Source organism: Prionailurus viverrinus, chromosome B4, assembly GCF_022837055.1.
Source record: "Prionailurus viverrinus isolate Anna chromosome B4, UM_Priviv_1.0, whole genome shotgun sequence".
NCBI classification, from domain to species: Eukaryota; Metazoa; Chordata; class Mammalia; order Carnivora; family Felidae; genus Prionailurus; species Prionailurus viverrinus.
In genome coordinates, this window is record NC_062567.1 from 138704867 (window position 1) to 138732574 (window position 27708).

Here is a 27708-nt window from a genome sequence, read left to right on the forward strand (position 1 = left end):
TTCGCGGTGGCAGACCGGCTCCTGACGTCTGCGCAGCGCTCGGGTTCCCAGGGGCCGATCCCACCCCCCGCCTGGTGCCCGGTGCCCAGCCCGGTGCCCGTGCGGCACCGCGGCTCTCGGGGTGGACGCTGCTCGGCCCTCGTGGACTTGGCTCCCCTCTTAGATGCTGGGAGTCCCCGCTCTCTCTGTTCTGTTCGGTGTTGAGTCTGTGACCTGATGACCTGACAGGTTAGCAGGGTTCAGTCCCTGCTCTGCCTATTGGCTCTTACGGCAGGGCGGCAAGAGGGAGGGTCTCCGGCGGCTCCTTGTACCGGGGACCCAGCGGCCTTTTATGCCATCTTAGCGTGTTTTCAGTCCTGCAACCCTTTATGAATAGGCAGTTGGAATTTAAATTCATGTCTTTATCTTGTGCTTATTTTGCAGTTTTAGGGTATTTTCCTCGTATAAGCGGGTTGTAAAACGTCAGGGAACAAGTTTTTTAATGTTAATTCACCATCATAGAACCTTTTCTTTGCGCGTTGCTGATCCGTTCACAACAACAGTATAGATTTGAAATGTATGATTCAGGTCAGAGCTAACCTTCGTTTCGTCTTCTTTGATAGATCATGCACAAGGGTCATCGTGCTGTCAGGATGACGGCGCTCCGGTCTCCGAGACAGGACGCGGGTCTGCGCTGCGTCAGCTGGTGTCTGTGCCGAGCGGCGGGCCGTGCTGGGGCCCCTGGCAGGCGGTGCTCTGCGCCCTGAGATGAGACGGCACGCTCACCGGTCACAGGCCCTCTTCTCCGGTCAGACTGACGATCGGCCACACTCATGCGCGTCCGGGAAGACGGCATCGTCTTGAAAAAGCTGAAGGCGACGTACGTCTGGGGGTGCGGATGAGCCTTTGGATCAGGTTTTCGCCCACCTAAGGTAACGCGACGAGGCAGCCAGAATAGTTATGGTCAGTCATGGAGAATAACCAGGAGCCTCGTCCCAAAGGGGATGGCCAGTTTGTTTCTGCTAAAAGAAATTTTAAAATAGAAGGGGAAGATGTTCGACTCCCGAATCACGGTCTGGAAGGAGTGGAGTTTAAAAGCGAGCAGGACAGGAAGCGGGCCGACGGCGGCGGGGAGCGGGCGGAGGCCGGGGAGGCGGGCGGGGGCCGCGAGCCCCCCGGCCAGCGCCTCCCTGCCGACCAGGAGGAGGAGTACGGGTCCCTGTTCTCCCAGTACAGCGGCACGCTGTACGACGTGGCCATGGAGGCCGTGACGCAGAGCCTGCTCTCCGGCCGGGGCGCGAGCTCCCGGAAGAAGTCTCCGGCCTGGAAGCATTTCTTCATCTCCCCCCGGGACAGCACGAAGGCCATCTGCACGTACTGCATGAAGGAGTTCAGCCGCGGGAAGAACGAGAAGGACTTGAGCACCAGCTGCCTCATGAGGCACGTGAGGAGGGCGCACCCCACGGTGCTCGTCCCGGAGAACGGCGGCGTGCCGGCCCCGCCCTCCCTCTCGCCGCCTCCGCTGCGGCTGCCGCCGGCGCCCGCCGACACCGGGGACCCGGGCGCCGTGCTCTCGCCCGCCAAGCTCGCCCCCAGACTGGCGTCCAAGGTCCCTTCCCGCGACGACGTGGCGGAGGAGTCCGCGGTCTCCCCCGAGGAAGTGCCCTCCGACGCGTCCGCCTCCGAGAAGGTGGGCAGGGAGGAGGCCCCGGGGGGGCCGCCGCCCCTCCCCACCCTCCACTGCGAGGAGACCTCGGACAACGGCCCGGAGAGAAACCCCCCGCTCCCGAAGAGCGCGTCCGGGTCCCGGCGGCGGTCTGCCGTGTGGAAGCACTTCTACCTGTCGCCGCTGGACAACTCCAAGGCCGTGTGCATCCACTGCATGAACGAGTTCAGCAGAGGGAAGAACGGGAAGGACCTGGGCACCAGCTGCCTCATCAGGCACATGTGGCGGGCGCACCGCTCCATCGTGCTGCAGGAGAACGGGGGCGGCCCGGGCATCCCGCCCCCGTACGCCGCGCCCCCCACCCTGCTGCCCGCCCTGCCGCCCCCAGAGGGGGGCCCGGGCTCCGTGTCGTCCTCGCCCGGGACGCTGGCCCAGGAGTCCCCCTCCGCGTCCCCCGACCGGCCGGCCGAGGACTTGCAGGGGCGTCTGAACCCCGGGGACGCGCTCCCGGAGGACGCGTCGGCCCTGTCCTCTGACGACGTGGGCGAGGCCTTGCTGGCGTCCTCCCCCGAGAAGCCGCAGGGAGACGGGCTGAGCCCCGGCCTGTTGGAGTCCGGCGCCGTGTTCCAGCAGAACAAGAAGGTCATGAAGAGGCTGAAGTCGGAGGTTTGGCATCACTTCTCGCTGGCGCCCACGGACAGCCTCAAGGCGGTGTGCCGACACTGCACCTGCGTCATCAGCCGGGGGAAGAGGGGCGACGTGGGCACCAGCTGTCTGATGAGGCACCTCTACCGACGCCACCCCGAGGTCGTGGGGAGCCAGAAGGGCTTGCTGGGTGCGGGTTTGGCAGATTCTCCGTACGCGACCTTGGCCTCCGCGGAGGGTTCCTCCTCCAAGTTGACGGACCTGCCAGCGACGGTTACCAAACACAATCAAGTTATGTTTCCCATTCACAGCAAAAAGACCTCCAAGCTATGGAATCACTTCTCCGTCTGCTCCGCAGACCCCACGAAAGTCGTGTGCTTGCACTGCGGCCGCACGATAAGCAGGGGGAAGAAGCCCACCAATCTGGGCACCAGCTGCCTCCTGCGGCACCTGCAGAGGTTCCACGGCAGCGCGCTGAAGGCGGACGCGCCCAGGGCCGCGCGGCCCTCCTCACCCGGCCTCCGCGGGCCCCTGGGCGCAGAGCTGTCGGGAGCTTCTTCCTTGGAGGACACCGCCGAGAAGTTCTATGATTCCCACCCAGTTGCCAAAAAAATCACAAGTCTCATAGCCGAAATGATTGCACTTGACCTCCAGCCATATTCTTTTGTAGACAATGTTGGCTTTAACAGGCTGCTCGAATACTTGAAACCTCAGTACTCCCTGCCCTCGCCCTCCTACTTCTCCAGGACCGCCATCCCAGGCATGTACGATAATGTGAAGCAGATAGTTATGTCCCACCTGAAGGAGGCGGAGAGCGGCGTGGTCCACTTCACGTCTGGAATATGGATGAGTAACCAGACCCGCGAGTACCTGACGCTCACCGCGCACTGGGTCACCTTCGCGTCGTCGGCCCGGCCGTACCGTGAGGACCGCCACTGCTCGGCCCTGCTGGACGTGTCGCAGGTCGACTGTGACTACGGCGGCAATGGCATCAGGAAGCAGCTCGAGTGCTGGTGGGAGGCCTGGGTGACGTCCCCCGGCCTTCAGGTCGGGATCACGGTCACCGACAACCCGAGCATAGGGAAGACGCTGAGCGAAGGGGAGCGAGCGAGCGTGCAGTGCTTCAGCCACACGGTCGACCTCGTGGTCGGCGAGGCCATCAAGAGCCAGCGGATGGTCCAGAATCTGCTTAGCATCGCGCGGAAGATATGTGAGCGGGTCCATCGGTCGCCCAAAGCGAAGGAGAAGCTGGCGGAGCTGCAGAAGGAGTACGCGCTGCCCCAGCGCCACCTCATTCAGGACGTCCCATCCAGGTGGAACACGTCCTTCCACATGCTCGAGCGGCTCATCGAGCAGAAGCGGGCGATCAACGAGATGTCCGTCGAGTGCAACTTCAGAGAGCTGATCAGCTGCGACCAGTGGGAGGTCATGCAGTCCGTGTGCCACGCGCTGAAGCCCTTCGACGCCGCGAGCCGGGAGATGAGCGCGCACGCGTCCACGCTCGGCCAGGTCATCCCCATGATCCACATCCTCAACAGGAAGATCGAGATGCTCTTCGAGGAGACCATGGGCATCGACACCATGCTCAAGTCTCTGAAGGAAGCCATGGTGAGCCGGCTGGCCGCCACGCTCCACGACCCCAGGTACGTCTTTGCCACGCTGCTGGACCCCCGCTACAAGGCCTCCCTGTTCTCGGAAGAGGAGGCCACGCAGTACAAGCAGGATCTAATCAGGGAACTGGAGGAGCTCAACTCTACCTCAGAGGATGCGCCCGTCTCCAACGGGTGCCACCCAGGCTCCCCCTCCAGAGACTCGGTTGGGGAGGAAGACCTGTGGTCGCTCGTGGCCAAGATGACCAGGAAGGGCCCCAAGGAGAAGACGAAGGTGCCCGAGGACATGGTGCTTGCGTATCTGGAGGAGGAGGTGCTCGAACACAGCTGTGACCCCCTCACCTACTGGAGCCTGAAGAGGTCGGCCTGGCCAGGCCTCTCCGCTCTGGCCGTCAGGTTTCTGGGCTGCCCCCCGAGCATCGTCCCTTCCGAAAGGCTGTTCGGCACACCCACCGAGAACGGAGGCTTTGGCCAGTCCAGGCTCACGATGGAACACTTCGAAAAACTCATCTTTTTGAAAGTGAATCTTCCCTTAATATACTTTCAGTATTGAAACTCACCGCGGAGCCACCGAACGGAAAATACTGTTGGTTATTAGGCACCAGCTGTTTGTCCCCGGGTGGTGGCGCGCTCGGGGGGTGGGGGTGGGGGCGCGTGGGACGCCGCGGCCGGCACCCTGAGGTGGCACGAGCCTCACCGTCCAGCTTCACTGTAATGTCTCCGTGTGCCTTACTCCCAGCACCGCAGGCCGGGTGTCACCGCGGGCTCTCGGCCCGCTACAGAGAGCCTGTCTTGCCGATCATGAAATACGATGACTAGGGTTTCGTTCATAACTGTAAAGTTTTTTAAAAGTTGGGGGTTAGTAATTTGTTTTATTAGACTGGCAGAGAAGATGTAAACGATTTTATCCTGTAGGCTTTTTATTCAATTATGTAAAAACCACAAATCAGGTACTGTATTTTAGTTTAAAAAATTGCTTTAATTCAACAAAACAGCTTTTGTGGCTGTTTAATGAAATCTGTAAATAGGAGGTGGAGTTCAAGCCATCCTGGCTGAGCAGTTTTTAACTGCAGGCTCTATAAAGTATGTCGAGGAGTACAGAGAATATTCTGGAACATACCTGTTTACTGCAACAGAGGTGTGGCATTTGAAGACAAAATTAAGTTTAGATGTGTCCCGCGATGTTGGTTGTGTAGTGATGTGGTAAAGAGAGGGTTCCGGTTCATGCTTTTCATTCAGGTTTTACACGGTCGGCTCGCTCAGAGATGCCCCGACCGCTGATCACGAGCCCCCGGACGCCTGCCGTGGGCCACGCGCAGTGGCCAGTTCACGGCGGTCCTGTCGGGGACGCCCCGAGCCTCGGACCTGGTGTCGCGACACCACGAAGCTATCCTTTGAAATTTGTGCACTGACCCCGCTGACCCCACTTTGATCAAATTATGTATAAAATTCTTTTTAGAAGAGATGGCTTATTAACAGGGAAGAAGATTGTTATATCGCAGTTGTAAGAATAGCCTTAGGTGTTTAGATTTTTTTATATATAATAGGGAAGAGTCAGCCATCACGGGGGCGTTTCAGAATCCCAAGGACATCAGAATGAAGCGTCAGTTGTCAGATTGTTTGAACAATGATACGTCTTCAGAGTTTTTGCTGCAACGTCCAGAAAAGGGTTCATTTTCCTATGTCAAACCAATTAAATGTTCTGGATGAAGCAAGTCACTTGTTTGCCTGTGACCTTTTAGAAAAATTGTTTTGTTAAAAACCTGTACCTGTTATTAATCTGGATTTGCATTGACTATGTTTTAGTGTATTTATAAACGGCGAACTCAGTTTCTGAAATTAAACTTTTTATTTGCAATTTTCTGCTGGAGGACACTGGCTTTTTATTCTTAGGGTGACAGAAGGGCCCTGCTCTGTGGGGAACCACACTCGTTCAGCCTTTGACATTGGTTCCATCCTGGCCCCAGACGGCGGGGGCCGGCGGGGGTGGGGGCGGTGGAGACACAGTTCTCACAGTGGCGTTTCTGATAACGGGAACCGCCTGGCGAGACCTCCGGGTCTTGTGTCCACAGCGAGCCCCGTTACGCATTTGGCGCGCGGGAGAAGAACCTGGCGGGCAGCACACGGCCGCCTCCGCTGTGTAGCCTGAGCACGCGTGCACGCCCGTCCCACGCGTCTCTGCCGTGTGGCGGTGCACACGTCTCCTGATGGCAGCTTCTGTGCCAATGTCCAAGGAGCGCCAACCAAGGACACAGCAGGGGATTGCGCTGCCATCGGTTCCGCAAGAACTCCCACAGGTGTTGAGAGCGATGCCGTGTGGAAGGCTTTCACCAGTCTTCCCCACCCGGGGTCTAACCAAGCTCCACCAAGTGAGTCCCGGAGGCTAGGACAGATGCTACCAAGTTCAGTTGGAGCCCCCGGCTCTCCCCGCAGGAGTTCTCGCGCCCCCCACTTGGGACACGGAGAGCAGCGCGCGGCTGCTAGTGAGTTCTGGGCGCGGGGGTGGGGGGTGGCCGGGGGGGCTGGGTTGGGGCCAGGGCAGGCGCCCTGTGCTCACATGCCTGCAGGCGGGCATCTGGGACAGGTGTTGGCGCACTTTCCTCCTCCTCTGTTCGCGCTTCCAGGATTGACTCCGGTCTCCGCATGTGGGAGGGTCCGCCCAAGGACCATGGACCCCGTTGTCCCCGGCCCCCGCTGGGACAGCCTCCCAGTTTGGTGAGCAGGGCTGCACCCTGGAGGCGCTTGGAACCCAGCCGTCCTGGCTGCGGGGCTGCCCGAGGGCAGGAGGGGGCGACCCGCTGACCTACTTTTCTTAAGGTTCTGTCCTGAGAGGGAACATCGTGAGAATCGGGGGACACTGAGCATCGTGGATTATGCCCCCAAATCAAGGGAGCACAGCATACCTGCAGGATGTAACCGGTCCGCTCTGGGACCGAGGGGCCCAGGCCGGCTGCTGGCACCGGGCGGTGCTTAAAGGGGTCGTGGTCCCTGCTCCTCGGAGCCCGCCGGCGGTCTGTGCTGTTTCTCAGGGAGGTTTTCTTGGAGCGCAGCCCGGCCGTCCACCCCGCCCCTGAGCTGCGATGGCAGAGCCGCTGGCCCACAGAGCGCGGCGTCCACAGGACAGACTTGTTCTCCTGCTTCTCAGCGGGTCTGCCTTTCTGTCCAGCCCTTAACTCACGTGGGCCGGGCTGCTGTTGTCCGGTGAGGCCGAGTGACCGTGTGCACGGGGGGCGTTCAGAGGGGCTGCGGACAGCGTGGGCTCATCCCGGGGGACGGAGCTCGGCCCCCCGGGTGCCGGCCGCAAGGAGGTTCACCGCCTCGTGAGCACGTGTGCTCATCCTGCGCCAGGGCCGGCAGGTGTTTATGGAACTGGGTGCCGCGGGCGCTGTGGGAACAGCAGACCGTGTGTGTTCCTGAGCTGCTGACGGTCCTGCAGGAAGGAATGGCCCACGTTGACAGCAGTGAGCGAGGGGGACGTGGCGAGACTTTTCAGGAAAGTGGGTCTGTCCTCCCGTGTTCCCGCCTTTGCTCTCCACACAAACCCAGATCGTGAGCTGCGTATTTCAGATGCTGCTCGATTTCTCCAGTCACTCGTAAGAGAAAGCCCTTATGAAATGAGCTCGGGATCTCATTTCAGTGAATAAATGTATGTTAAACAAACACTGGGCCTTCTTTAAAGTTAAAATTCCCTTCTCCTCCACTTCTGGCTTTGAGGCAGCAGCTGGTGGCAGACCAGGGCTCCCTGAGAACCAGCCAGGCCGGAGGAAGCAGGGCTTTAAAAAGGGCTTTTTGAGAACTGCAGAGGGCAGGCACCCAGGATCTGCGGGAAGAGTCCAGCTCAAATGTGGGTCCTGCAGCCACAGCGTCCCCACGGGAGCTGGGGGGCCAGCGGGAGGCCAGCCTGCACGTAGCGGGCTCGACTGCACCAAGGTAACCTTTCCGCCCAGAGGAACGTTTCTGTTTCTTTCAGTGGAAGGATCCAGAGCTTCTGTGACTTTACGTAATTCATTCGGACTCTTGCTGAGAAAATATAAGGGTCTCGGGTGATCCAATCCAGTTTTCAGACTCGGACTTTGTGATTAATCCACTTGGGAAAGTTGACGGAAGGGTAGGGATTGTCACCAGCGAGTGACAATCCGTCAACACAGGGACATCTTAAACTGAAACGGGACAGGTCAGGGACCCAGTGGGTGCCGGAGGAAGCGCAGCAGAGGCCGTCGAGGGTGGGGACGCCCGGGGCTGTGCCCGGCTGACCCAGACCTCAGCCGTCCGCGTCAGGTGCCTTGAGCCCCAAGCAGGATAAACTAAAACTAAACATCACAGCTGAGTGCCGGGAACCAAAGACAAAGAGGAAATCTGAAAAGCGGAGAAAAAAGACACCTTCACGTTCAGAGAGACTTCTAACAGAAGCCGCGGGGGCTGTCGCCGTGGAGCGCGTCTGCCAAGGGTCCTCAGGAGTAACGGCCAGCCCAGTTCATGCTCCTGGAAAGGGGCCTCAAGATGAGACAGGATTCGGGCGTTGAGACAGAACAAGCCTGAGAGAATCTGTCACCACCAGCCCTTCCCTGAGATGCCCCAAAGGGAGCCCTCCAGACAGAGGGCAGAAGGGAGAACGTTTCTGGGTAAAAAGTGGGGAGATCGAAATGACTCCGAAACAGGAACATCTTTCCAGGGTTGAAATACAGCCAGACTTAAAAGCTTGTCACACAGGCAGCAGCAGAGAAGGGACCGTGTGGGGCCCTTGCGGCCCCAGAGGCGGTAAAGGCAGGAACCCGAATTCTAAAGACTCAGATGCACGTACTCTCAAAGACAGACACTAAAGGCAATAAAAATGTTTAAGAAACTGACCAGGAGAAAAATGGATTAACAAATACTTCAGGGGCACCTGGGAGGCTCGGTCCATTGAGTGTCCAACTCTTGGTTTTGGCTCAGGTCATGATCCCAGGGTCGTGGGATCGAGCCCCATGTTGGGCTCAGTGCAGAGCCTGCTTGGGATTCTCTTTCTCTCTCAAATAAATAAAGTTAAAAAAAAAAAAAAAGAGTTAACAATCATTTTAATCCAAAAGAAGGAAAGGAAGGAACAGATGAGATAGCAAGAAGCAAACAGTAAATGGGGGCGGGTTCGGCCCAGAACGGGGGGAGTTTGGCCGCTAGGGAAGAGCCCGTCAGGTCGTGCTGGGTTGTGCACAGCAGTCAGCGGGCTCCAGGCAGGAAGCGCTTCCAGAGAGCTGCACGTTCGGTGGACGACACCGTCCTCGGACCCCCAAACCCCAGAACACGGCCGGCATGGGCCGTGGGCTTCAGTGTGGAAACGGGTCCCGCCCCCTCCCCCCCAACCTGTGCTGCCTCAGTTTCCACCCCTCACCCGGGCCGGGCACTCGCAGTGCTGCGTGGCCCCCAGGGGACGAGGACGGTGCAGAGGAGGAGCGAGGGGTCGGCCTCCACCCTGCACAGAGGCACTGCTGGGCCCGGCTGGTCAAGGAGAAGCGGAGGTGGGAGAGGTGGAGGGAGAGGTGGGGTGAAGGCCGAGGGCATCGAGGAGGGAGGCGAGCGTCCACACGCACGAGTGTCGCGGCCCCGTCTTCCTGTCGCTGTCAAAGATCTGGCTCCTCCCGTGGGCCCATCTCTGGGCCGTCGCGCCCAGGCTCCGATGGCGCGGCCTCCCGGCTGCACGGCCGTCCCCCCTCCGTGCTTCGGGGCTGACACATCGCGCTGTCGTGGCGCCTCATCCTCACTTGCATACTTTGTGACGTAGGTTGGGCTTGTACCCGGGAATTTTTCCCGTGACGTTCTCAGTTGGCGCTGGGGGTTTACAGTTCAGTAAGCACTCTGTCACGGTCACCAATTCAGAACCGTGAAAGGAGTTTCTTGTATCTATAAACCTACTGAATTTTAACCTCGGGAAGTGAGTCGCTGAGCGACAGACAGCTGGGTGGGGGCCGGGGCGAGGTGGGTGCGGGGGCACAGCCCCCTGCCGTGGGCACTGCCGGGCCCCGCTGCTGGCGGGCTGGCCCTGGCGCCCGTGCCGCCCCCTCCAGGAACACGCTTGTCCCGCACAGGCCACCCCACCACTGTTGGCGGGCCCGGGTCTCGAGCACAGGCTTCTGAGGCCACAGGGCCCCGGGCCCGGACCTCCACTTGTCCTCCTCCATCTCCGGACGGCTGCCACAGACCCAGGCGTTGTGCCTCCGTGCTCGCGTCCCGAGCAGGGACACCTAGGCTGCCGCTCCCCTCGAGACTCAGACGTGGTCTCTGGGGTTGAAAGCTTCTCCAGAGACCGACTGTCCTGCACGCCCCGGTCGGCTTTTGTCCACTCTGCCGGTCTCTTCCCATTTGTCCCCCTGCCCCCGGCACCGTGGCCTGATCTCCGGAGTGCCACGCCTCCCCCTCAGCTTTTCAATTTTCCGTGGTACTTTATGCTCTAAAAGTTCTAAGTTGATTGCCAAGTTCCACGAAAGATCCCAACAGTATTTTTATTGTTTAATTGAATTTACAGATCAATTTGGGGCACATAATTGTGTCATAGGTATACTTCAGACGACGTCTTTTTTGTACTGTTTACTTCTGATCTCTTTAGAAACGGACTGGGGCCCTTTAGGAAACAAAACAGGAACAGAAGGGAAGGCAAGCAAAAGTAATATAAAAACAGGGAGGGGGACAAAACATAAGAGACTCTTAAATACAGAGAACAAACTTAGGGTTGCTGGAGAGGTTGGGAGTGGAGGGATGGGCCAGATGGGCAAGGGACATTAAGGAGGACATGGGTTGGGATGAGCACTGGGTGTTATATGTAGGGGATGAATCCCTGGATTCTACTCCTGAAGTCATTTTTACATAAACTACCTTGGATGTAAATGAAAAATAAACAAGTTAATTCATTAATTTTTTTTAAAAAGAAACGGCTTGGGGCCTCTCCCAGCGTTGCCAGACGGCTCGCGAGGACCGACCCCACCGTGGGGGCGGCGCGGGCCTTGGCGGCTCCCTCACCCCTCTGTGGCAGGCGGTCTTGCTGGGCCATCCCTAACGGCTTCTGGAGTTTTCAGGAAGGGAAGTGGAAGAGCTGCAGGTTCTGTCCCCACGGCAGCATTTGCCAATAACCATCGTAACCGTGGGGTCAAACGCCCCGCCACTGGGCACCAGGGCTTGGCGTCCTCACGCGTGCCCGATGCAGCAGCAACTAAAGTCCACGTGGGAGGTCCTCGCGCCAAAACGATTTAGCCCGAATTTATTCAAACCCTTAGACCTCATCTCCAGCCCACAAGGAGCACAGGGAGTCCAACGCCGGGAGGACGCCGTCGACAGGACGTCTGGACACCCGTTTCTGAAGCTGGCGTCGGAGCGAGAGGGGCCCGCGGAGACAGCGGCGTGGGCGCCAGGATGGCAGCGGCAGAAGCTGTGTGCGGTGGCTCTTCTGGAGCTGAGGAGAGCATCGAAGGTTTGCGCTTCCCAGCGAAGACGTGCACGGTTGTGTTCGTTCTGCTCAGCGTCTGCTCTGAGCACAGGAGCAGCCCCCCACCCCCACCCGGCCCCCGGCAGGCAGCTGCACGCCGGTTCCTGGAGCGGCTCGCACACGGCTGGTGGGAGCCGGGCTGGGAAACAGGCCCCGGCCTCCAGGTACCAGAGGCCCGCGCTCTGAAGGCTGGTTACTCCTGATGAGGGAGGTGCAGACAGAGACACAGAGGCAGGTGGCCATGCGGCGGGCCCCTTCTCCTGGAGCGACCTGCAGGGCAATTAGAGGAGGCAGACACGAAAGACGTGCAGTTACAGGCAACCACACGTGTGGGAGAGTTAGAATGTGACCCTGCTGTTCCAGGTAAAGGCTCTGAAAGGACATGAGAAGGCACTAAGTTTACCCCTCAGGCTGCTCCTTGGCCCCTAGACAGCCTACAACCATCAAAACATTTAAAAATAACCAAAAACAGCAAACCCTGGGTAAGGGGAACTCTGAGTTCAGAGTTACGGCACCAGTGGGCTAAAATGTCCCTGCACGAGGCACAGAGACAGGAGAAGATCACTGCCCGAAGGGGAAATAAGTCCACAGCAGCTGTTTGTGAAGACCTGATGGCGGACCTACTGGACAAAGACTTAATGGCCGAAGATCCTCACAGAGCTACATGTGGATGTGGAGAAAGCCAGGAAGGTGACACGGGAACAAGATGGAATAAACAATACCAGACCTAAAAAGAAAGCAAAAGGAGATTAGGGGCTGGCAAGCGCCATGACTGCAGCGCCCTGCCACCGGGACAGACTCAGGCAGAAGAAAGAACGTGTGAACTTGAAGACAGGGCAGTGGGGTTTAGCGAGTGTGAGAAACAGAAGGAAATGAGACCGGGGCAGCGAACAAAGCCTGGGGACCCATGGGACACAGTCAAGACAGCCACCGTGCGCATCGTGGGGGTCCTGGAAAGAGAGAGACATTGGAAAACAGAATGGCGGAAAACTTCCCAAATGTGATGGAAAACACGAATATGAACATCCAAGAAGCGTGGTGAACTCCCCATGCAGTGAACTGAAGGAGATGCACGTGGAGACACATTATATGACCGAACTGTCAAAGACACGAGTCCTGGAGCAGCGAGCATCCTCACACATGAGATCCTCCACAGGCTCACCAGCAGACCTCCCCCAGAATCTTTGCGGGACAGAAGGCACCGGGCCGCTGCCATTAAAGTGCTACAAGAAACCACTGCCCATCGAGAATCCTGCATCCGGCAAAACTGCCCTTCCAGACCGAGGGAGAAATGAAGATGTTCTCAGCACCCAGACGCCGAGGCAGCACGTGAACAGCACACCTCCTCTGGGGGTCACGCCGGCGAAGAGAAGGACACGAGCTGGAGCTGGAAGCTGCACGAAGAAGCACAGTCACAAAAGGTAAACACACGGGCACCTGTTGTAACGACGCTTTGTAACTCCTCTGTTTTCTTTTTTCTGTTTTATGTCCAAAGTAAGCAGAAGAAATAAGAATCAGAGAAGAAATTCATGAAATTGAAAACAGGAAATCAATAGAGAAAAGCAATGAAACCAAAAGCTGGTTCTTTAAAAAGATTAATGAAATTGATAAGCCTGTAGCCAGGCTAACTAAGAAAAGAGAGAGAAAGGACACTAATTACTAATAATACAAATGGAAGAGGAGACATCATTACAGATCCATGGACTTAAAAGGATAATAAAGGAATAGTATGAACAACTATGCACACAAATTTGATAACCTAGATGAAATTAACCAATTTCTTGAAAGACACAGTCTGCCAAAAGTCACACAAGAAATAGACAATCTGAATAGGCCTATATCTATTAAATAAATCGAACCAACAATTAATAACCTGAAACAGAAAGCACCAAGCCCAGATTAGTTTACTGTTGAATTCTACCAAACATTTAAGGAGAAATGATACCAATTCTCTACAATCTCTTCCAGGAGATAGAAACAGAGAGAATTCCTCCTACTTCATTTATGAAGCCAGAATTTCCCTAAAACCGAAACCAGGGAAAGACACCGTAAGAAAACTACAGACCAAAATCACTCATGAGCATAGATGCAGGAATCTTAAAAAAATATATTAAACCCAACAATGTATTAACAGAATTATATACACCATGACCAAATGGGATTTACCCCGGGTATGCAAGCTTTGTTGAACATTTGAAAATCAAGAATGTATTCCATCAGATCAACAGGCAAAATGAGAAAAATTACATGATCATAATAGATGCAGGAAAAGCATTTGACAAATCCTATAGCCATTCATGACCAAAGCTCTCGGTAACCTAGGGATAAAGGGGAACTTCCTCAACTTGATAAAGAACATCTACAAAAAGCCTACAGCTATCGTTACACGTAATGGTGAAAAACTCAGAAGTTTCCCTTACACTCCAAGGATGTCCTCTCTCACCAATCCTTTTCAACACTGAACTGGAAGTGCTAGCTATTGCAACAAGACAAGAAAATGAAATAAAAGGTATACAGATTGGTACGGAAAAAATAAAATGGTCTTTGTTCACAGGTGACATGATCATCGAAGTAGAAAGTCTAAAAGAATTGACGAGAAGACTTCTGGAATAAAGCAATTATAGTAAGGTTGCAGGTTGCATGGTTAATATACAAAAGTTAATAGCTTTCCTATATACTGCCAACGAACAAGTGGAATTTGAAATTAAAAACATAATACCATTTACGTTAATTAGTGCTCAAAAAAGTGAAATATTTGGGCATAAATCTAACAAAATATATACAACATTTATATGAAGAAAAGAACAAAATTCTGATGATCAAAATCAAGTAAACAATTGGGGAGGCATTCTATGTTCATAGATAAGACTCAATATTGTCAAGATGTCAGTCTTTCCAACTTGATCTATAGATTCAATGCAATTTCGATCAAATCTCAGCAAGTTATTTTGTGGATATTGATAAAAATTCTGAAGTTTACACGGAGAAGCAAAAGACCCAGAATGGCCAACAGAATATTGAAGGAGAACAAAGTTGGAAGAGTGACACTACCTCACTTCAAGCCTTATATAAAGCTACAGTTAATCAGAACAATGTGGTATTGACAAAATAATATACAAATTGATGAGTGGAACAAAATCGCCTAGAAACAGATCTCCATAAATCCAGTCAACTGATCTTTGATGAAGAACCAAAGGCAATACAATGGAGTAGAGATGGGCTCTTCAACTAATAGTACGGGAACCACTGGACATCCACTCACACACTGATACACACTCACACACACTCATACACACACACACACACACACACACACACACACACACACACACACAAGAATATAGACACAGACCTACACCCTTCATAAACACAACACAAAATTTATCACATACCTAAATGTAAATGCAAAACTATAAAACTCCTAGAAGGTAACGTAGGAGAAAGCCTGGACGACCTTGAGTGTGGAGAGGAGTCTTCAGATACAACCCCAAAGGCATGATCCGTGAAAGAGAGAATTGATAGCTAGACTTGTTAAAATTAAAATTCTCTGGTCCGTGATGGACAATGTCAAGAGGACGAGAAGACACGCAGACTGGGAGAACCCCTGTGCAAAAGACACATCTGATAAAGGGCTGCTATTCAAAATGTACAAAGAACCCTTAAAACTCAACAATAAGGAAAGAGTTCAGTTGGAAAATAGGCTTAAAGACATTAACGGACACCAGAGATGTACAGACGGCACGTAAGCATCACATCATGTGCATCCGGCAAATGCACATTAAAACGAGGGACACCACACATGTCAGAATGGCCCAAATCCGGAGCACACACAACACCAGTGCTGGGAGGATGTGAAGCACTCCTTGCTGGCGGGATGCAAAATGGTGCGGCCACTGTGGAAGGCAGTTTGGTGGCTTCTTGCAAAACCAAACATTCTCTTACTTTATAGTACTCCTGCTTCCTGGTACTTCCACGAAGGAGTTGGAATCATGGGTCCTCAAAGCAGCTGCACCCAGATGTTTATAGCAGCTTTATTCATAGTTGCCCAAACTTGAAATGTGCATGTTCGGTGTGTGACTTCAAATCTCTGAGGCAATGATGGGCCTTCAGTAAGCGGACAGCCGCTTGGAGAAAGAGAAAATAAGGCCTACCTTCACACAAACAAAAGTGAGCTCCAAACGGACCCGAAGTCTACATGCAGAAGAGACACTAAGCAAACGTGGACAGAAAACACGGCGGAACTGACTGTGGGAAAAGCTTCCCAACCAGGACTCGGCACGAAACGAGCAATAAACCTGCAAACAGGAAACCGGAAACTTCCACACGGGAAGGTACTTCCCACTCGGAGTGGAAAGAAAAGTGACAGATGGAAAGAAAAGTGACAGATGGAGGCTGTGCAGCATATACTGGAGATAAAGGGCAGTCACCCAAGCGTGTGCACATAATGTGAGAGGAATATGCCCCGAGTCCAATGGGAAATGGACAAAATATATGAACAGACAACTTATAAAAACAGATGGTTCTCAAACCTATGAAGATATTCGCCTTCACGCGTGAAGAAATGAAGCAAAGGGCGTCTGGGGGGGCTCAGTCAGCTAAGCGTCCGACTCTTGATTTCGGCTCAGGTCACGATCTCACGGTTCATAGGTTCAAGCCCCGCATCAGGCTCTGTCTGCGCTAACAGCGCGGAGCCTGCTTGGGAATCTCTCTCTCCCCCTCTGCCTGCCCCTCCCCCCCTTGCTCTCTCTCTGCCTCAAATAAACATTAAAAAGAAAAAAAAGGATGAAGCAAAGTCCAGAGGCACCATTGCCCCACCACCAGACCAGCGAGGGGAGAAGGGCAGGGCAATGTGGCAATACCCAGCCGAATGGATCCACGCTTCCCCGTGACCTCGCATTCCCACTTGTAGGAATTCGCCATAAAGACGCACCTCGAACAGCATGAAAATACACGTGCATGAGGTTATTCAAACAGCTCTGTTGGGAGTCGTGAAGTCCTGGCAACCACGAAAACGCCAGCATGCGGGAGGCTGGCTGAGTCGGCCACGGTTCATCCACACGATGAAGCACTACGTGGCTCCAAGAGGGAGTCGTCCCCGAGTAGAAGAAGAGTGCTTTCCAGAAGAAACAACGTGCAGTCAGCACACAGGCATCTTCACAAAAAGGACAAACCAGAAAACTGACGCTAGTTGCAAAAACGTGGAGGAGGGACAGGAGGGAGCCATGTCCCTGAGCGTGCCTTTGGGAAGAGTCCAGACTTCTGGAAGCGCGATCACGTTCTACCAATAAGGAGGGTGGGAAGTCAGATCCCGAGACTGAAAGCAAACGGAAAGACGACGGCCCAATCGTATTTTAAATGAAAACCACCACAGTGAAGCAGGAGGGTTCGTCCGAGGACCGTGCACACACGGTATTTGGCCACGAACCTGAAGCCACTGGGGACAGAATTCTCACCGTGGAGGGCAGATGTAGATACAGACAAGGCAGGCAAACGAGCCCACGGAGGTGGAACTGGAAGTGTCGGCATGGCGCCGCGGTCTCTCAAAAGCGCACATAGGTGTGTGCGTGTGGGTGTGCCCGTCCTCCCTCGCTGTCCACAGACACGGCCTAAAAACAGACATCTTGAAAGCAACACGCAGGTTTTGCACCCAGGCCTGTCTGCACGACCATTCCCCAAGAGGAGACAGGGCCCCTCGGACAAATGGCTGATTTCTGGGCTGGGACAGAGGGACCCGAGAGCCTTGTGCCGGAAAGTAGGGAGGCAATGACACGTCACAACATGACAGCTCCCCGTGCGACCCCGGCACAGCGTGAGGCCCCGCGGCGATCCGCGGATGCGTGCTGATAACCGATGACAAATATCTGAGCCCTGACCAATTATAAATGAGCGATAAATGCCGGTAATACGTACATAATAAACGCTGGGACAATCAGACCAAAGGGGAAAGGCGGGAGCTGGCTCGCGTAGAGTGTCGGGCACCAGCCGGAGGCGGGAGGTGCTGCAAAGGCCAGCCTCCTCAGGGATCATCGGACGACATCGAGTCGGGGAGAGGCTGGAGCAGGTGCGCCCAGCGGACACGTCTGTGCCCACACTGCCTGTCGGCTGCGGTGGAGACCCAGCGGCCACAGGGGGAGAGGCGGTCGCCTCCCTCCTAGGACACGCGGAGGTGCTCCATGCCGAGAGCTACTCTCTCGAGTGGCTCGGAAAAGGCGGCCTTTCTTTATGCACGTGAGCACGTGTGTGTGTGTGGCACGAGTGCATGTGGTAGGGCGCACGTGACGTGTACGCGTGTGCGGCATGAGTGACGCGGATGAAGTGTGAGCACACGTGGTGTGATGTGTGCCTGTGCGTGGTAGGAGTGCACGTGGTGAGTGTGCACGGTACGTGTGTGCACTTGGCATGAGCACACGCGGTGTGTGCGTGTGTGTGCAGCGCACCCGTCTCCCTGCATCGTCTTCGGCGTCTGGTGGCGTCAGATGCGTTTTGGGTCCTGAATAAATTCTCGGGCGATGAAGCGTAAAGATGCCGAAGTTACCACATAAAACACAACCCACGCGGAGGCAGTCTCTAGAAATACCACGTATCGTTAGATCTCTAATAAGGAAACATTCAAATTTTTATTCTCCGTCCTCTTTAAATTCCCACAATTTCACGTGAGCTGCCACGCCATGGCGTGCCCGTGCCCACGAAGGATTCTCCCTGCGGCTCGGGGCGTGGGCGGGGGCCGCCGTCCAGCGGTGCTGCCTCGACACCAAGTCTCACACGAGCTCCCCCGAAGGGGCGCTTTTTCAGGTGCTCCGAGAGGCCCCCGGGTGAGGCCCGCAGTCCCCGCTGGCCGTGCTCGGTCTGGGCTGGCCGTGGAGGACCCCGGCCTGTTCCCTGAGGCGTACGTCCGGGGCACGTCCCCGGTTCGGCTCTTCGTATCGTCTCATTTGCCAGGATGCCGGCGGAGCCTCTCGAGGAGCACCAGCTTTGTCTGCAGGTTGACGTCAAATGGAGGCAGTCGGGTCAGGTTCAGACTCACCCCGGTGGTGCCCGTGATGCTGGCCAGGACCCGGTGCGTGTCCCTGTAGAGGGCCAGCTGCGCAGGGGCCGCCTCCACGAGGAGGTGCGTGTAGGCCAGCATACGCCCCGACCCAGGCTGCACATCTTCCTTTTTCTCGTACCTGCGAGGGAAGAGCGTGACCGTGCACCTGTGGCCCCACGCCAGTGCCCGGATGCCCCCAGGGAGCCCCCACGTGGCCTCTGCGAGGAGCGCCACCGCCCGCAGTCACAACTGGCGGGAACGTACCTCCAGGCGCTGTTGACTTCTAGAAACCGAGACACACCGGTCTGTGCGGCGGCCACGTCGATGTGCACGACGACGTCTGTGGACAACCACGCGTGTTCAGTCAGCATGGCGAGCTGGGGTCCCCTGCCCCCCGCCAGAGCCGCAGCTGGCCCAGCTCGGCCCCAAGCACCCACCTGTCCCGGGGGCCACCAGCTCGTGCAGCCGCTGCATCGCGACGCCGCCAGGATAGTTGAAGTGGGACACGTACAGGGCCGTGGCCGAGTACATGGCGTTCACCACCAGGTGTCCTACCACAAGGGCGGAACCCACTTTATACAGCCAAGACTTCCTGTAGTTGTTCAGCCTGGAAAGAGCACGTTTCACGGAAAGGCTTGCTCTCCCCCAGCAACACCAGCCGGTGGAGTCTGCGGCCTCATTTCAAGAACTGAACCCCCTTCCCGCACAGTCACGGACTCCTGAACGGTCTGTCCATGGTTCGCCCCGGCTTCGCTAACCTGAGACGCCCAGATTTTCCATGAACGGAGTCCTCCTCCCTCCCGTCCCAGCCCTCGAGGTGGAATCCGCCCGCCGCTCTGAGCAGCTCCCCCTGTGGCCTCGGGCCGGGTGCACGTCCCTCCAGCACCACGCCTGCCACTGAACCCAGATGGAGCCTGAGGCTGAGGCTCACGGCCCGGAGCAGAGCGGGCAGAACCTGCCCTTCACGGGCGTTGGTTCTTTGGGAGCACGGCCTGCTCCTGGCTCCCGGCTCCTGCAGGGGCCGTGCGGCGGGGCCTCCTCTCCCGGCCACACCCTCTGCGCCCTCGGCCCGGCCGAGCGGCCGCGTCACTCCTGTTCCTACCATGGCAGTGACCGCCTTGCTCCAGGGAAGGGCAGCCCCGCTCGACCAACCTGGCTTATCCCGGACGCCCTGCTCGGGGCACCTCCGTTCTGTCGCCGGGCCATCCCCCTCCCTCGGAAACCCGCACACCACCTTGTGCCCCACAAGGCCCCGTGGGTCGAGCGCTTCCCTGACCCTTCCCCTGTCATCCGCCCTGCCGCTCTCTGCTCGGTGGGGCCCGGCCCTTCAGCGAAGTCGGCCCTGGAGACCATCCGCCCGGCCGAAGCCCGCTTGGCCACCCCGTGCAGGGGCCGCTCCGGGCACGTCCTCCCCCAAGTGACCGAGACCGAGCGCGGACACCGGCCCGACTGACCACAGCCCCGCCGACACGGTGGGTGGGAGGCCAGCCCGTCCCAACCCCGGGCCCTCCTCCTTCAACACCTCCCCACGTGACAGCGGGCGCGTGCGGCGCGGCTGCGGAAGCGGGGGCGGCGGGACGCTCACAGGCAGGCGCAGCCCCTGGCGGCCACGATGTTGAGCACAGGGAAGGAGTAGATGATGAACCGCAGCTCCTTGTGCGGCAGCAGCGAGTACAGGGCCACGAAGCCCAGCGAGGGCAGCAGCAGCGCCAGGGCCCGCCTGTCCGTGGCGCCCAGCGGCACGAACAGCAGGCTGCAGCCCAGGCCGCGGGGCAGGGCCGAGTAGAAATACCACAGCAGCGGCGAGGTCTGCGGGGGCAGGGTCAAGGAGCCACACGCCAGCGAGCCACGGCCGACAGGCGCTCCTGCCCGCGGCACCTGGGCCCCCCCCCCCCCCCCCGCCACCTGTCCCTCCCCCTGGCTGCAGAACAGCTCGTGCCGGTGGGACGGGTGCGCCGGGGACTCGCGCGCTGTACTTCCCGCCCATATGTACGCTGTCGGGTTCCGCAGCAAAACGCTACGGGCTCCTGCTAAAGACCGTCCCGAAGGCTAAAGGGGAAATGGCGCCCAACAGCAGGGCGGTGAGGCCGGGGGAGGAGGGGGGGAGGGGGAGGGGGGAGGGAGGGGGAGGGACGGAGGGGGAAAGGGAGGGGGAGGGAGGGGGGAGAGGAGGGGAGGGGGGACGACCGCCCCGCCCCACCCTGCAGGCTGCCCCGCAGACACACGGGAAGGATACTCCCCAGTTGGAACTTTTGTTCAGGATGGTGTTGTACCAAAGCACCTTTCCCTCCGGCCACACGAGACTTCGCCAGAAACAGGAGTCCACGGCGACGGTCAGTCCTGGTAAGATAAAGGAGTCCCTCAGGAAAGAACACGGCCACCTGAGCCACTCGGACGTCGCCGCTGCGGCGTGAACAGCAGCCCCAGAGCCCCAGGTCGCAGGTCAACGTCCCGTGAAGCAGCCGCGTCGGCCACGAGCCCCCTGCTCCAGAGGGGGATGGCGCGTCGGGACCTCGGCTCCCCCGACGGGGCCAGCCGCCCCTCCCGGCCAGGACGAGGGCGGCCCGCGGATGGAGGCGCTAAGACATTTTCTCTCTGCTGGACGTGAAGGCCAGCTCTCCCGAGAGCCCCGCTTTCAGTCACAGCAGCCCACGGCGGCTCCCACTCACCTAAGCAGAGAGCCCCGGCCGGCAGGGCGCAGCGCAAGGCCCGCGCCACCGTCACCCTCCGCGAGCGCAACAGCAGCAGCAGCACGAGGCCCAGGAACAGGCTCAGCTCCGCCCGGAACACCAGGATGGCGAACGCCGAGAGCCGGATGAAGCGGGCCCACTTCAGCTGCAGCCAGGCCGTGAGGGCGGGCAGGACTGCAAGACACGGGGTGCCCGAAGCAGGCCGACTTGCTTCCTCCCGGCAAAAGCCACGCAGAACCCGCCAGAGGACGGCACACGCCGCTCAGACCCAGATCTGCTGACACGGGGCCGGCCACGGCTCCTGCGCCACGGCGCCACCACACAGCCTGGGGCCGCTTCTCAGGCCTGACGGCACCTGGCCCCCGCGTGCCCTGAAACCCCCCAGGCTCCACGCGCCCAGCGCCTCCCCTCCTCTCCTGCGCACCCGGGCCTGAGGCGTGTCCCGCTGGCCCCCCACGGGGTTCATTCGGACGGGAACCCTGCCTGCCACCTTCCCCGGGCACGTGGACGTCCGGGCCACACCCGGCCCCGATCGGCACGGACCACCCCCCCCCCAACCCATGCCATCCACGGCCCCCCCTCCTACCCACACTTGGCCTCCCCCCGTCTGCCTGGGTCACCCCCAGGACGCTCGGACAGAGCTGTCCACAGGCCAGGGAGACCCTCGCAGGCGGCCCCGGCCACGTGCGGGGAAGCGTGCCTCCATCCGGCACCAAGAAGAGGCCCCCTCTTCCCCTCGCCGGGCATTTCTGACCCTGACCCTCGCCGGGCCGGTACGCCCCGCCCCGTGGTGCCCAGCGAGAGTGCGGCTCGGCAAGCGCCTACCCACGGACAGGGCCAGCACGTTGGGGAGCGTCCGGGTGCAGTAGAACATCAGGTGGAACTGTGTGGCCGTCACCCAGCAGAACATGGTGGCCACCGTGGCCCCAAACTGCCGCCTCACTTCTTTTTGTAAAGTCCAGAGTCCCGAGATCACGCCGAGTCCCAGGACGGCTCTGACTAAACAAAGAGGGCACCGTGAGTGACCCACAGCGTGCAGGACGCCGGCAAAGCAGGTCTCCGCCAGTGCCGCTCGCAGTGCAAGTTGACGACCAAGTAGCAGTGAGACCACCTCGAAAGAGGGGACCCTGAAGCTTTGCCGGGACCATGCGGCCCGGGGAGGGGGCTCAGGGGGACACGGCCACCGGACGTCTGCAGGACCGTGTGACAGGCGTGGCATCATCAGCACAGCCCACGCCACAGGGACAGGATGTGTCCAGGGCCACCCTTCCCCAGGCGGGGAGACTGTCCGGGGCTCCCCGACACCCCCGAACCAGCACAGCCTGTGCAGCCGCCCCCCGTGGCGGCGGATTTCCATTTCCTAATCTGTTCTCTCAGGAAGCAGGCCTGCTTCTCCCCCAGGGATCTGTGTCTTTAACGTCCTGCCCATGAGGCTGACAAACTAGCTGGAGAGCGTGTCTGACTTAGCGGGGGAGATCCAAATATCTGGGTGCAGCCACGATAAAAATTCACCGAAATGGGGCGCCTGGGTGGCTCAGTCGGTGGAGCGTCCGACTTCAGCTCAGGTCATGATCTCACAGGTTGTGGGTTCGAGCCCCGCGTCGGGCTGTGTGCTGACAGCTCGGACCCTGGAGCCTGCTTCTGATTCCGTGTCTCCCTCTCTCTCTGCCCCTCCCCAACTTGCGCTCTCTGTCTAAAAAAATTTTTCTTAAAATAAATTTTTAAAAATTCACCGAAATGGAAAACTGGTGACTATCGACCAAAAATGACACTTCAGAGAGAGATACACAGAATGTTCTGAATTTGGTTTTAAAAAATACATGGGGGGCGCCTGGGTGGTGCAGTCGGTTGAGCGTCCAACTTCAGCCAGGTCACGATCTCGCGGTCCTGAGTTTGAGCCCCGCGTCAGGCTCTGGGCTGATGGCTCGGAGCCTGGAGCCTGTTTCCGATTCTGTGTCTCCCTCTCTCTCTGCCCCTCCCCCGTTCATGCTCTGTCTCTCTCTGTCCCAAAAATAAATAAAAAACGTTGGAAAAAAAAATTAAAAAAAAAAAAATACATGGGCACACAGCCCCAGAACGCTTTGCACAAAGCCCTGTGGACGGTGGCCTCCAGGTGGGGGAAGTGAGGCCTCCAATGCAGGCGCCGTACCGCCTGGGTGGACGGCTCTCCAGGTGTGGCCGCCGGCCCCTCTGCGGCCACCTCCAGAGGTGCATCTCGCCTGCTTCCCCTCCGGCCACCGCGGCCGGGGCAGGGCCGGCTGGCACCCTCACCTCATGGTCTCGGGAACAGGTGGACAGGTGCCCAGTTACCTGTCCCGGGTCACGGCCCAGAAAAGGCTGACTTTGGGCCTCCACCCGAGCTCTGGACCACCGCACGAAGCAACCTGGGTTCTGACGGAAGGACGGCCCAGAAGGCGGGGGGCCTCAGCCCGGCCAACCGAAGCCCTGACTTCGCACGGCTCCTCACCTGTCCTCGTCCGGACTCCCCCTTACCTACTAGCTGAGAATAGAACTTGGGCGCTTGCAGCAGGGACAGCACACAGACCGCAGGGCTGGACAGCACCGCCACGGCCAGCGGCCCGAGGAACGTCCTGGGGACCACGCCGGGGAACTCGAGGTGGTCATACTGCAGGGAGAAGAGGGGCGTCAGCGGACGTCTCGCAGGGGTGCCGCACGGCCCGGGACGCGGGCGCTCACCTTGTCCACGTCCAGCCGGTGGTAGAGCAGGTCGTGCACGGCCTGCAGACTAAAGCTCTCCTCCACTTTGGAGTAGGGGCAGGTGAAGAGGTGGATGGCGCCCACGGCCGCCAGCAGCCCCAGCAGCCAGCGCTGCCGGCCTGGGCCCGACGGCCTCTTCCCCGCCATGGCGATGTCCCGCTTCACGTGCCTTCAGCGACCATCAACGCTGCTGCCCTGTGAGCACTGGGACAAAACGAAAATGCAGATCGCTGAGTTTCCACAGTCACACGTGAGTTAACACCCGGGGGATCCAGGTGAAGGGGGAGTGTGAACTCTTTGAACTACTGCTGTAACTTCTGTAGATCAGAAGGCCTCCAACTAGAGAATTCAAGGAAAAATCACGCCTGAGCGCCTTTCACATTTTTTTAAAAGCAAGCTTCACACCGAGCGCGGAGCGTGAACTCGTGACCCTGACTGAGATCAAGACCTGAGCTGAGATCAAGAGTCGGACACAGCCTGAGCCACCCAGGCGCCCCTTCCACACTTTAACCGGCTGGCTCAGGCTTCAAGCCGTGTATTTTTCCAGGAAGACTTTATTTGCAGAACTGAGTCAGTCCTCCACGTGGCCGGGCCCCGGGCTGACCCAGCCTCTGGAGGGCAGCGGGACGGCCCCTGCAGTTGAGAGGCTCAACTCTGGCGGGACAGTAGGGCCCCACGGTACGGGCTGAGAGACCCCGGGACAGGCAGCTGTAGGGTGGGAGGGATGCGTCTGGGGGATGACAGAGGGGCACCCACAGGAGGGCAGGAGGTGGCACACAGGGCCAGGACAGCCCACGAAGCCCCCGCAGTCCAGGTACAACCGGACAGGAGCTGTGGACGCCTGCCCGCCGGAAACCGTGTGGAGCCCCTGAGAGGCACCACGCCGGTCACGAACGTGAACATGCAGATGACAAAGAGCATGAGTGTGTCCCTGAGGTGTTCAGACAGATGTGTCTGCAGTGGATCCCCGAATCACCCAAATACAGCAGGACGATTTGGGGAAGAGCCCACAGCACAAAGCTTCCCGGGAGACACCTAGACTGTCCCGCTTGTGCGGGGGGAAGATGGCAAATTCTTCTTCGTGTTTCTGGCTACTCTTAAAACAGGTTTGATTTTATTTGATCAGAACCAGAAAGGCCAGAAGAGAAAGGACAGAGTGCTTACTGTTTGCTAAAACTACTTTTTTTCTTATTTATTTTTTCATGAGAGAGAGAGAAAGAGGGAGAACACATGTGCACACACGCATGCAGGGTAGGGGCAGAGGGAGGGGGAGGGAGAGAATCCCAAGCAGGCTCCACACCAAACGTGGAGCCCAACACGGGGCTCGATCTCAGGAACCGTGAGCAGAAACTGTCAACGCTTAACCGACTGAGCTACCCTACCCAGGCCCCCCTGAAACTACCTTGTGATTAGAGAGAGATTTCGGAAGTCTGTAGTCTCCAGGAGCGCCTGGGTGGCTCGGTCGATTAAGGGTCTGACTTCAGCTCAGCTCATGATCTCATGATTCGTGGGTTTGAGCTCTGAGCTGTCAGCACAGAGCCCGGACCCTGCTTCGGATTCTATGTCTCCCTCTCTGCCCGTCCCCTGCTCACTCTCTGTCTCTGTCTCTCAAAATAAAGAAACAATTTTTAAAAATTAAAAAAAAAAGAAGTCTGTAGTCTCCAAAGATGGCAACTGGGGGGGGAACCAACAAGGGAAGGACAATCCGTGGAATGGAAGGAGCAGGAATCCTGCCTGATGTGGCAATGCCGGCGGTGGTGAGGTGGGGCCAAGAAGGGGGGAAAGGGGCTTTAATAATTAAGAACGACCAAAGTAGCAGTTCCCTTAAAAGTAACCTAACTCTTTCTCTTCCCAAATATAAAAACCATGGATGAACAAGGGTGTTATAATTTGTCTCCTTCTTTCTTTAAACTTTTTTTAAATGTTTATTTACTTTTAACAGAGACAGAGCATGAGCAGGGGAGGGGACAGAGAGAGAGAGAGAGAGGGAGACGCAGAATCCAGAGAAGACTCCAGGCTCTGAGCTGTCAGCACAGCGAGGCTCAAACCCACGAACCGAGAGATCATGACCTACGTTGAAGCCAGATGCTCAACCGACTGAGCCACCCAGGCGCCCCAATTTGTCTCCCTCTTTCTAAAGTGTAAGCTCCTTGATGGGATTTCTCTGGTCCACCCCCCACCCCCCGCCCCCCGCCCCCAGAACCCTCAGCAAGGATGGACTCTGGTCATCACAGGAGCCCACATGTGAATGAAACATGTGGCTGACTGTCTCCCTGCTGGGCTCATGTCCTGGGGGCAGGGCCTGCGTGGCTGATTCACGGTTCTAGCAGCAGAGCCTGGCGCACAGTAGATGCTCAACAAACTACTTGGAGAAGAAATTCGGTAAAACTCTTCAACGTGGGTCTCATCACGCCAGCTTACGTTTTCATTAAAAGTACATTATCGCTGGGGCACCTGGGTGGCTCAGCCGGTTAAGCATCTGACTCTTGATTTCGGCTCAGGTCATGATCTCACGGCTCCAGAGTTCGAGCCCCGAGCGGGGCTCTGTCTGTGCTGACAGTGTGAGCCCGCTTGGGATTCTCTCTCTCCCTCTCTGCCCCTCCCCTGCTCATGCGCGCTCTCTCTCCACATTTAAAAAAAAAAAAAAAAACTGCATTAACGTTTTAATTTCCAGTAAAGCCAAGGAGACCACAGAATATTCACACACTATTCTCTGTTCCTCTTACTGGTATGGAAAAAAAAAAAAAAAGGTTAAAGAAACAGAAAGCATTTACACACCAAGCTGTGCAAACGGCTGCAGGAGAAATGCTGCTTGGCGGGAACCTGACTCCGGCTCACAGCGGCCCCAGGTCAGCTAAGAACCCGCCTGCCCCGCAGACCCCCTGTGTGGGGGGCCCAGAGCACGCTCCCCTGCAGGGAACCCCACACTGTCCTCTCACAAGCTGTGAGGGGCACACGAGTGTGCGGGACTCCGGGCTCCCTCGCCACAGGGGCGTCTCAGCCCCAGGACTGTGTGTTCTGTGCTGAGGACCGACCACGGGCAGAAGCAGCAGGTGCGCCCCTGATCCCGGAGGACGCCGGCACTGCCGAGGCCGGGCCGGGACGCTGGCCGGGCCAGGACCGGCGGGCGGGCAGCGGGCACAGAAGCCGGGCGGAGGGCGTGAGCGCATGTCCGGCCGCGCGGGTCAGCCCGGGCGCGCACAGGTGGACAGGCCCGGCTCGTCTCCGCTGAGGAGGCGACCCGTGAAGGCCGTCCGGCCCCCGCCACTGCGGGCGCTGAGGGCTCCGCTCACCCTGGGCACACAAGCGGCCCGGTGCACCGCAGACCAGTAGCCACCCTGTGCGCGTCCTCCTCCGGCGCTTCGTCGCTGGCACCCAGATCGCGCTCGTCTCAGTTCTATTTCCACCTCGGTTCCCGAGCCAGCGGCCTCGGGCAGGCAGGGAAACGCGGGACCTGGGCCCCAGGACGCTGTCCCCAGGCTCCCGGCGAGGAGCACCGGCGCTGAGGACGGAGGAGCGCGACGCGAGCGCCGGTTCGGGGTCCCCGCCGCCCGCACCGAGAACCTGCCCTCGCCCGCCGCCCGTCCCGAGAGCCCCGGCCGCGGTACCGCGCGCTGACCTCGCCTGCCGTCGGCGGCGTCCCTCGACGCGCGGCGCCCTAGGCAGCCCGCGGCCGGAAGCGGGGTGGCGGAAGCGGAGGACGGACGCGAAGCCCTTGCCCAAACCTAACATGGCCACCAAAACCTCGCTACCACCGCAGCGGGACGCCCTCCCTGCCCGGAGTAAAGATGGCCGCCGCGGCCGGTGCGCGCGAGGGGCAGGCTCCGATTTCCACGCCCCCGTCCCCACCCCCTCCCCGCTGGACGCTGACCCGGGGTCTTCTTATTGGTCGCTTCTCGTGGCGAGCCCGGATTGGGCCACAT

At 58.1% G+C, this 27708-nt stretch overlaps 2 protein-coding genes across 4 annotated transcripts in view; one reads left to right on the plus strand and one right to left on the minus strand.

Annotated features, from left to right (window-relative positions):
- ZBED4 (zinc finger BED-type containing 4) overlaps positions 1–5762 on the plus strand; it is a 29686-nt gene extending 23924 nt beyond the window's left edge. For both annotated transcript variants that reach the window (XM_047866353.1, XM_047866351.1), the window contains one exon: positions 603–5762. In XM_047866353.1, the coding sequence (XP_047722309.1) occupies positions 950–4453 (3504 nt within the window). In that variant the 5' untranslated portion in view covers positions 603–949 and the 3' untranslated portion in view covers positions 4454–5762. The remainder of the gene's footprint in view (positions 1–602) is intronic.
- Positions 5763–17948: 12186 nt separating this feature from the next.
- Positions 17949–27499, minus strand: ALG12 (ALG12 alpha-1,6-mannosyltransferase). 2 transcript variants are annotated; one of them, XM_047866354.1, is made up of 10 exons: positions 27405–27499; positions 23765–23989; positions 23561–23693; positions 21893–22066; positions 21047–21241; positions 20614–20717; positions 19963–20186; positions 18815–18984; positions 18642–18717; positions 17949–18516 (listed from the first exon to the last, which is right to left on the minus strand). In XM_047866354.1, exons 2-10 carry the CDS (start codon positions 23930–23932, stop codon positions 18279–18281), a joined length of 1482 nt encoding a protein of 493 aa, XP_047722310.1. In that variant the 5' UTR covers positions 23933–23989; positions 27405–27499; the 3' UTR covers positions 17949–18278. The 2 variants fall into 2 exon arrangements, with proteins under 2 accessions (XP_047722310.1, XP_047722311.1); XM_047866355.1 differs by lacking the exon at positions 27405–27499 and adding an exon at positions 26564–27351.
- Positions 27500–27708: the final 209 nt, after the last annotated feature.

Coding starts and splice junctions, on each gene's coding strand:
- ALG12 (XM_047866354.1), bottom strand. CDS start 23,932: ATGGCGGGGAAGAGGCCGTCGGGCCCAGGCCGGCAGCGCTGGCTGCTG. Junction 20,187..20,613: donor ACAAAAGTTCCAACTGGGGA/GTATCCTTCCCG, acceptor CTGCCCCCGCAG/ACCTCGCCGCTGCTGTGGTA. Junction 18,718..18,814: donor GCTGGTGGCCCCCGGGACAG/GTGGGTGCTTGG, acceptor GGTTGTCCACAG/ACGTCGTCGTGCACATCGAC.